The sequence below is a fragment of the Protomyctophum bolini genome, assembly GCF_963924005.1.
Source record: "Protomyctophum bolini genome assembly, chromosome: 3".
In the NCBI taxonomy this organism is placed as follows: Eukaryota; Metazoa; Chordata; class Actinopteri; order Myctophiformes; family Myctophidae; genus Protomyctophum; species Protomyctophum bolini.
This window is the reverse complement of record NC_137864.1, coordinates 35,043,441-35,053,723: the sequence shown is the minus strand read 5'-3', so window position 1 is coordinate 35,053,723 and position 10,283 is coordinate 35,043,441. Positions and strand designations below refer to the sequence as shown.

Here is a 10,283-nt window from a genome sequence, read left to right as displayed (position 1 = left end):
GGTCTGTATGCGGGGAGCACATGACAGCCAGGCTTTTTCTCCATCCGCCTCTAGGCACACAGATTCTGCTACCTCTGATAAAATGGTGTCCTCGCCTACCACTGTCGTGCCAGGCTGTCCACCTCAAACACACATTGGAGGCCGGCGTACTGATAAGACTGGATTTAGGAGAAGCAGTGAGTGTGGGTTGGGATAGAGATCTCAGTGCAGGAGTATTGAACACACTATCCGTAAGGTGCCTTCAAATATTCGTGATATTGAAAAGCACAGATAACATCTGAAGTAGGCCTACTATATGTACTGATGTACTATAAATGTACATAAAAGGTTAGTTTCAGCTGTCCCAAACTTGACTGCATGACAACATTTCCAGCATGTCCAGCCTGTCCCTCTTACCATAAATGCCTAGTCTGTCTCTCTCTCCCTCCTTCCCCTCTCTCTCTCTCTCTCTCTCTCTCTCTCTCTCTCTCCCCCCCCCCCCCCCCACAACATTGTGTGTTCCAGCACTCATCCAGAGAGCTAAGTGTTGACTCAGCTTAATGTTCACCAGATTTAAATAATGGAGTTTGGTCCCAGAGCTCATAAAATGAAAGAAATGTCTCTAAACTCATTTACCTGCTCACTCCTGTCTCAGTGATGCCACACTTGCCATCTAACATGGCGCTACAATCTGCACTGCATGCATGTAGATTAGATTAGATACACACCACCACCACCACAACCTTTTTTAATTTGGACTTCTTCAGGATGGCTGTATGGTATCAACCAGTCTGTCTAAAGATAGATTTTAGAGAGTCGTGCAACCTTGTTGAATGCCCACGGCTGTCTTTTCTTTCAAGCTGTCTGAGTTATGCAATGCTGTAAACTCAAATTTCATTATTTTAGTGCTTGTTTTGGTGGGTACTGTGAGAGTGTACACACTGCACACGCATACTGTATGCGAGTGAGCGCTGGTGTTTATATGGGGTACATGATGCTTGTGAGAAATGGTAGTAGTACTACACTAACGGTATAGGGATTTCATATTTGCTGAACGCTAGCAGTGAGTGTTTTCATGGTTCATGAACAATCAAAAAAAGTTAAGTTCACACACACGCACACACACACACACACACGTACACAATTGTTGCTGTCAAGCAGAGACCTGCATATATTTCTCCATATTTCTATATTTTTAGGTAGTAGTAGACTGTATCTCACAACATGAGCTTGTAGATCGGCTTTTTTCACTATTTTAAATAATTTAAACGGTTTTGCACATACATGGTTTCCATCTGACAGTGACTATAATATATATATATATATATATATATATATATATATATATATATATATATACTAGAATTTCATCCTAGTTACGTTGCAGCGCAATGGGAAGAAGGAAATTGCGGGATTTGATAGCCTCCACTTCATGTTTCAGCTGTGTTTTTAAACCCAGTATTGTGCCCTTCACATGTAGTAACGGATGGGTAATTATTATTATTTGTTGATTTTTATTATTTTGATCAGTGATTTTATTGGAGCAATGACAGTGTCCCAAATTCTGACTGTAACATGCATTGGGTGGAAAGAATTCCCATGGTGAAAATCCGACTTCTCCCATGGTGTGCAACTGGGCATGGGAGTAAAACATGCTGAAATCAAACTACACACACACACACGCACACACAGACAGACACACAGACACACAGCCACACAGACAATATAACAAGTCAAAACATACCTTCACATTCCACCCACACAGTTCAGTATGTCCATGACATCCCCCGTAGAGTTGGCGCGGTGAGAAGAACATGCTATCCCAGACATTCCTTTCTCTGTTTGTTATAAAATCTATTGCATAACACAGAATGCAGGGAATTAGACAGGCTGTGTCCAAAAATAAACTGTCTTTGTCTTTGCCGTCTGTCCCACAATTCCCACCCCTGTCTCTCCTTTCCACGCGAAACCACCACAAATCTTGACACAATGCCAGTGCGAGACAATCACGACTACCCCTCATGTCTGAATATAGCCACATACTTTTCTCAGAATTCGTTTTCAGAATCACATACCTCTATAGAAGAGTACTTCCCTTAGTGTTGAAATGCCTAGCCACATTCAGAATGATTCCAGTTGCATAATAGAGTAGCTACAGTACCACGTTCTACATATCTGTCTGTTCATCCATCTTTTTATTTTTTGAGTGGTGCAACCACTCCTACAACCAGCAATGTCCGTGTTGGTTAATGAGCACGAGTATGACTATTAGTACCAGTAGGGGCGCTGTTGTGCCAGAAACAGAGAGAGAGTGCTGCACTGTTGCCTGCTAATGAGAGAGAGAGAGAGAGGGGGGGGGGGGTTGCACCACTCTGTTCACACGGGTGTGATTTTTACTTTTACAAGTAAAAGTCCCGGTTAATAAAATAAAAGGTGTTATGACGTAACAATGTAGTTCAAGGGTGCCGTGGATGAAAAGGTTATTTTCAGTGGTGACCTGGGAACCACTGACTTGACTTGCACCACCAAAATGCTCACTTTTTTCAAGCTGAGCTGAGTCGAATTGAAATAGTATAAAATAAGGCTTAAGTGGTTGATGTATAATGCATAATAATCTAAATCTATAAAGTTAATTGTAACTAACTGTTTCAAATAATTTTAGTGGAGTAAAAAGCACAAAATTTACCTGAGATGTAGTGGGGTAGAAGTTTAAAGTTTCCCCAGTTGACGTCTCGTTTATCCTTTTATCTTTTTAACCCTGTATCTGTTATGTTTTACTTTTTTTTCCTTTTCTCTTAAAGTCTGTTCCTAGTGTTCCCTTGTAAAGCGCTTTGGGTATTTAGAAAAGCGCTATATAAATCTGAGCTATTATTATTATTATTATTATTAAAGTATAGAAAAACATTATTTGCATACTCAAGTAAAGTACAATTAAAGTACCTCAAAGCTGTCCTTACTGCAAGTACAGTACTTGAGTAAATTTACTTTACACCACTGGTAATAGGCATTCACCTGCCAAGAATGGGACTCAACAGCTGCAGCAGAGATTGTTATGTTGCTTTGAGTTACTGTAGATAATGGTGGCTGCAGGACTCTGAATGTACAGTACTACCCTGGCCAAAGCTGGTACTGCAGGCAGGCAAAAACACATGCGTGTGCAAAAGCGCGCACAGCTGGGTTTTAACACAGAACGCTCGTCCATGAATTCAGGCACGTTCATGGAGGTTAGCACTTCGGCATTTTAGGCACCAAACTTTGGTGATAAAAAAATGTGAAAATCTAGAAAAGAAAATGTGGAAGTAGAGCGTTCTTCCGGTCGCTTCAAACGCCACTGAGCAACTTCCATTGAAATCAATAGCTGGGGGTGGGGCTGTCCGCTCTCTAGTTTATATAGAACTCTATGGGTTCCACACACCGTGGTGAGAACGCTTTCAACTAATAATCGTCTGTCAGTTACACCTCCAACCGGTCACGTGGCTTTACTTGAACATCACCCTGGATCAGACACCTCTCAAGATGTGTTGATTAAATCACATTAGAGCGACCGATGTCCCCCGAAGTGCTCCAACTGCACAGCTTTTAATGTAGCCAGTATTGCTGACCCAGTGCCATCTGTCTTATTTGTTGTGCAACAGAATCCCTGGCAGACTGAACGACAGACGCACTCCTCTGGGAGAGCTCAACTGGATCTTCACGGCCATCACAGACACCATTGCCTGGAACGTTCTGCCCCGAGGTGAGGCCACACACACACACACACACACACACACACACACACACACACTTTTGCATGCAATGCACCCACACACACTTAAAGACTTCCCTCAGGAATGCCATATCACAGTGACAATAGCACTGTGCTAACACTAACAAGTGTGTAAGCTGTCTAGAGGGGCCTCCCCTGAGCTTTGCTGTTGATGAAACAGACTACATCACAGGCAATCCTCATAATGATGGCATGTTGCAACTGATCCAAATCGCACGCACACAAACAAATGCTAAATCATATTCATATTCATATAACTGGTACATTGACTATCAGACGCTTTAGACACAAAGTAGCACTGGATTTCACATACTATGTGACAATCACAGACAGTTTGCACGCACGCACGAGCGAACACACACACACACACACACACACACACACACACACACACACACACACACACACACACACACTCACTCACTCACACTTGAATTATTCTCATATCATATGGATTGGCCTCGGACGCCATTAAAATGAATTACTTGTAGTAAATGCACTGAGCAATGTCATCATTTCCTTTTACTGTACATCCCCAAAGGCTGCTTCCCTTTTCTGCTTATTCTACTCCTGCTTTTAAGAGCATGTCACTGTGATTCCTCCATTTACCTTTCATCATCTGTCGGGTGCTAATTGGGCATAATTACAATATATATTTTTAATGTGTTCACTCGCATCCAGTGTCTATTTTGGCAGCAAATTTAGATTTTAGTTTAGTCAGTCTTTAGAATTAAAATATAGTCTCATATTTTAGTCATCTGAACTGTTTTAGTGTTAGTCTAGTTTTAGTCGACTAAATCTACAATTGTTTTTTGGCAACAAAAATGCATTTTTTGCAGGCCTCGATAGCAATGTAATGGCAGATTTTATACTTGGTTGCATGCTGAAATCTACAAGCTCACAATGCCAGTTTTGATCTGTAGATGAAATTGTCAGTATATTTAGACATAGTTTTAGTCGTCATGGCTTAATCTTTATTTCATTTTTATGCCGTGTTTATCGGTGAAAAAAGTGTTTCACTCTGTCTCTCTCTCTCTCTCTCTCGCAATCTCATACACAATTCTCCCCCTCTAGATCTGTTTCAGAAGTTGTTCCGTCAGGACCTGCTTGTGGCCAGCTTGTTTCGCAATTTCCTATTGGCCGAGAGGATTATGAGGTCTTACAATTGCACGCCGGTCAGCAGTCCGCGCCTGCCTCCTACATACATGCATGCCATGTGGTAAGACCACTACACACACACCACACACACATGCCCATTCTGCACAGGCAAAACACGGTCACACACAAGTGACACAAGACATTTAGAATATTAACAGTAATATTCTGTACGCTCAGGATTTGTTTTTCTTGTGACTCAGTCGCAATGCTTCTCATTACCTGAGAACTCGTTTGTCTCTCCCACACAGTCTCATTACTGGTATTATATAAACACACGTGATAGAGTGAAGAAAACACCACATTGTCCAGTGACTTCACATAATCCTCCACAGTGTGACAAACACACCATTATCCATCTCCCTTTAGATACACAAACAGTTCACCCACTATCTCTTGTACTTTAACAAATACCTCCCTCTATCCCTCCCACTCATTAGCTGGCTTGTGTTGAAAGATGCTCTCTCTCTCCCCCTCCTGCCTGTGGAGCTACGTATTTTTGTATAACTTCCCTGGCATCAGTAAATAAAACAAAAGTGATTCTCGCGGCAGGTGTCTATAAGCCGGCAAGAGTCTCACTTTTCTCCTACAGGCACATTATTTGTAATGTAGGTGTAGGTGAATTGGATTTTTTGCCATCAAATGTGCAAAAGTGCCTTTTGATGCACGCACGCATGCACACACACACACACACACACACACACACACACACACACACACACTGGGGTTAGGAGAAAGGGGGAGCACTTCTGGAGACCTAGAAAGATGGAGATGGATGAACACAGACAGAGTGGACATTACAAATGTGATGTGGCAGCAAAAGAAGGCCACATTGGATAGATGGATAAAGTTTGAAAAATCTAAAGTGTTAGAGCAGGGGAGGCCACCTGGTACAAACAAGGGATTTAATGATTGATGCTTGTTCCCGTACAGAAACTGCCATTGATATTCAAATGGTTTGGAATAGAGTTGTGTGTATGCCATTCCCAGGCCAGTCATCAGGCCAGTTGTTTTGGTTCACTCTACATGCGTATAAGCAAGGTTTTACAACGCGTGCACTTTTTAAATCACTTGAAAATAAGGCAGGCACTCTGACAGTGAGGCATTGCGGTTCATGAGGCATGCCCGAGCGAAACAACCTACCTATTTTCACTAGCTTTCAGCTATATTGTGAAATTTGTAGTTAGTTTTATTTTTAATAACTTATCGGGTGGGACGACGACGTCAGTCGTTATTCGAATTTTCAAAAATAGCAGACCTACAAACTTGGCGCGCTATGAACTTGTAGATCTGTTATTTTTCAATGCTAACACCAAAAGGGGTTCCCACCCAAAAGGGGTTAAAGCCTATACACACATAAGCTTCGTGACGAGAAACTCATTTTTGTTGGCAGTCAGTCACCATCAGGCTAATGCTGTCAACTCACAGTGCACCACTGCACCAGGCTCCTCTCTGTGAGCGTGTCAGTTCTCATTAGCAGCCTCTCTCTCTCTCTCTCTCTCTCTCTCTCTCTCTCTCTCGCTCTCGCTCTCTCTCTCTCCCCCTACCATTCATGTACAGATGGAGCTGGGCATCCTCTGAAGATCTTCCAAACCAATAATGGTGGATTTGTTACTTATCTCCAAAGCAACACACCCACACTACACTAAATAACCAGAACATGGAAGAATCGGAATGAACTTTGTCACTTCATACAATTATAGGGTGTAATTCTGTATTGTACATTGGTGGAGGAGGTCAGAGAGATACAGTTTTTGGGGGCTTTTTCTGTCTTTATTGATAGGATGAAAGTAGTCTGACAGGAAATGGGGAGAGAGATGGGGGGGGAAGACATGCGGCAAAGGCCGTCGGGGTCGGGAGTCGAACCCGCGGCACGCCGTCCGTCCGGCTCAGTAGCCTAGGTGCCCAGACCGTTGAGCTAACCGTCCGGGTCATTGTGATCAGTATTTTGAAATCTATTGTGTATTTTAGTCAGTGAAGGTCATGGAGGACTGGTGTCGTGGGTTTTCTTTCTGAGGTGGGTTCTGGTGATTGGGCTGGCAGTGGAATGTTTTATATATATCTCTGTAGTTTGTTGAGGACTTTGGTATTGCGTTACCACTTTAACCTTGTTGTGACTGACTCATGGTGTGTTACCACTTTAACCTTCTTGTTGTGACCACCTCACTCTGACTCATGGTGTGTTACCACTTTAAAACATCATAGAATAGGAAGGGTCGTACACACCAATAATGGCCCCTACACACTGTAGGAGTTTTAAAGTTGTCGGCAAGTCATCAGATCGTTGTGTATTTCACACTACAGGAGTCTTTTTTTAAATCGACTCATTATATCTGTGTGGCTTAAAGGCTTTCACACTAAACGATTGATAGCCGACTAGGCATCACACACGGCAAGAGTTCACCAAGATGACAGATCCGATACATATATACTATATACAGTAGGCTACATGCATCATTTGTTTTGATTCCAATTCATTTTGATATCTCACATACAAGCGCGAGACCCGAGACCGACACAGGATACGCCTCTCTATCTCTCTGCATGCACACACACACAGGGTGAAATGTTTGTGATAGCGTAGCCTACATGCGCTATAGTGAGGCAGGACGTTACATCTTGATTTTCATAAAATACTTCTCTGTCTCTCTCCGTATGTGTGCGCACATGCACCCCCCCCCCCCCCCCCCACACACACACACACACACACACAGAGCGCACGAGGTCCAAAGGTTTGCAGCGTTGAACGATGCGGTTTATCAACATTATTCAAGTGTGTAACAGCTAATATAGCTACCAATATATTATCATCTGGTCATCTATCGAGACAGACAGACAGAGGCTGTGAGCAGTGGGCACATGCAGCTGTCTTGTGAAGTTGTGCTCTCATTGGATTTCTCGGGACGCGGTCCAACCCAGTTCATACTGTATGATGTCCAGTCGGCAAGTGAGCCAAATATCAAACCTGCTAGATATTCAGAACGGGTCGGGAAGGCGTCGGTGAGTGCTTTTATCGGCACTGGATCTTCTCCTTTCACACGCGATCAAAGCCCGATCTTGCGTCAGATCGGGAGTTTTGTCGGCGAGCGCCAAAAATGATCCCCGACAGCAAATTTCGTGCAGTGTGTACGGGCCATAACATTCATCAGGGGAATCTGTGAATGACAAGTCTAAAACCATCTGAGATGTGCCATGTGTCTGTCATGATGTCATACATTACATGAGAGTAGATAAGCTAGATCCCACAATTCCACTCTAACCTACAGTATATGTGGGGGAAGCCTCTTGCGCTCATGAAAAGGATGAGCCTAACGTCAACGCATCACTTTACATTACATTGGGTAGCGTGCCGTGCAGCACGTAGACCATAACCCTAAGCTAAGTGAGTGGAAGAAACCCCCTTGAGCCCCAGAACCCTGCAGTATCCTGCCAGAGGAGAGCAGCAGAATGTACCATGCTTGATGTGTGTTATGTAACCCTATGAATTAGATATGATGACCATGAGAGAATGCTGAGGTTTAAGAAAGGATCAAAGACTCACTACTGCCCTCCCTAAGACCCTGGGGGGGGGGGGGCGTGCGTGTGCGTGCGTGTGTGTGTGTGTGTGTGTGTGCGCATTATTTCTTTGCAGGTATTTTGACATTCCTCTTTGTTTCTGTGCGAGAGAGGTTAATTTATTCTGTATGTTGTATCTCATAATGCTATTTGTGTGTCTTATCTCTGTCCAGGCAAGCGTGGGACCTGGCAGTGGACATCTGCCTCTCACAACTCCCTACCATCATTGAAGAGGGCACTGCCTTCAGAGTAAGTGTGTGTGTGTGTGTGGCAGTGGACATCTGCCTCTCACAACTCCCTACCATCATTGAAGAGGGCACTGCCTTCAGAGAGTGTGTGTGTGTGTGTGTGTGTGTGTGTGTGTGTGTGTGTGTGTGTGTGTGTGTGTGTGTGTGTGTGTGTGTGTGTGTGTGTGTGTGTGTGTGTGTGTGTGTGTGTGTGTGTGTGTGTGTGTGTGTGTGTGTGTGTGTGTGTGTGTGTGTGTGTGTGTGTGTGTGTGTGTGTGTGCGCGCGCGCGCCATCCCAAAAAACAAGACATCATTGCGTCACTCCAGCAGTAAGATAAAGCACCCTTCTTCAAGCGTGTGCATTCGTGCAGGAACATGAATGTGTGTGAGAGAGATTGTTTGGTGGGGGGAGGCTGGGGTTGGGGGGTCCCGTGATAAATCGCTGTTCGTCTCACCTCACCTCTTTCATCTTTTCATTACCCAGGCCCAGAGTGCCTGCCCTATCACTTCCTGTCAGCACTGCGTGTTTTCCAACATTTACCCTGATTCATCATGCACACACATACACATACACTCCATCGCTGTCTGACCCGTTTAGATGCCACGTCAAAATGTCAACTGTAACGTTTGACGCATCACTTGGTCAGCGGGGTTGATAAAGTGGTCTTTGGTGGTCACTGGGCTGTTGACCCGAGTTTGGGCACAGCGTATTAGAAGCAAGCTTAGATAGATGGATCTGTCGGTGAAAGATATTACGGTATGGTGTTTTAAACATTATGTTATAATTTAGCTATTGAAAAATAGCAGATCAACAAGCTCATAGCGTGCTACCGAGTGGCGCACTACGAACTTGTAGGTCTGCTATAAAAAAAAAAAAAAAAAAAAGACATTTTATAAATTTCGACGTCAGGCCTAAATGGGTTAAAGAAGAAAGCGAGAGCAAGCAGTCAGTTGAATAATTCCACATAATGGTGTAACGGGTGCACGGTTTTAGGATTCTTGTTTTATTTTTCGTTTTCCCCCAGCAGGCAACAAACGGACAGATGGACGTTTCGGCCATGTGGCCTTCTTCAACTCTAAATCAAAGGGCTACAATGTGCTTTAGAGCAGTGTTCAGTAATACTAATTGGGCGGGGGGGGGGGGGGGGGGGGGGGGCTGGAAAGCCTACTATCTCTGTGTCCAAATGGTAGAAAACGACTTGTCGCTTTTGATTGGTCTGTGGACAGTGTTGTCCAATGTTATACTCGAGTCAAATAGGACCCAGCTGGACACACTGGTGGACATCCTCGCCATGACTCCTCCTGCGAGAGCACTTCCCTTTCTTGTGCCATTCAGACTGAACACACTTAATAGCACTGCAATGGAGGTTCTCAGGACCACTAAGAGAGCTTGCTCTTCACTGCCTCTCTTCAACGGTCTTTCTTTCCACTCTTTGTTTGATTCCAACCGTATCCTTATCTGATTCAGTTTATCTGGAAACAATCATTCTGTAGAGCAGTTATATTCTTTTGTTTGTGACTTGATTTCCCATTATCTCATTCTCTCTGTCTTTGTCGAACTCCCTGTTTCACTCATTAAAGGGGCAGTAAGTGATGTTGTT

At 43.8% G+C, this 10,283-nt stretch overlaps 1 protein-coding gene across 3 annotated transcripts in view; it reads left to right on the top strand.

The window, feature by feature from the left end:
- The window catches only part of rptor (regulatory associated protein of MTOR, complex 1), a 153,296-nt gene that overhangs the window by 77,860 nt on the left and 65,153 nt on the right, over positions 1–10,283 (top strand). For all 3 annotated transcript variants that reach the window (XR_013963856.1, XR_013963857.1, XM_080760133.1), the window contains exons 9-11: positions 3,615–3,715; positions 4,820–4,964; positions 8,629–8,704. Coding sequence is in view for 1 of the 3 variants with exons in the window: in XM_080760133.1 (XP_080616259.1) it covers positions 3,615–3,715; positions 4,820–4,964; positions 8,629–8,704 (322 nt within the window). In the remaining 2 variants the exon portion in view is untranslated. The remainder of the gene's footprint in view (positions 1–3,614; positions 3,716–4,819; positions 4,965–8,628; positions 8,705–10,283) is intronic.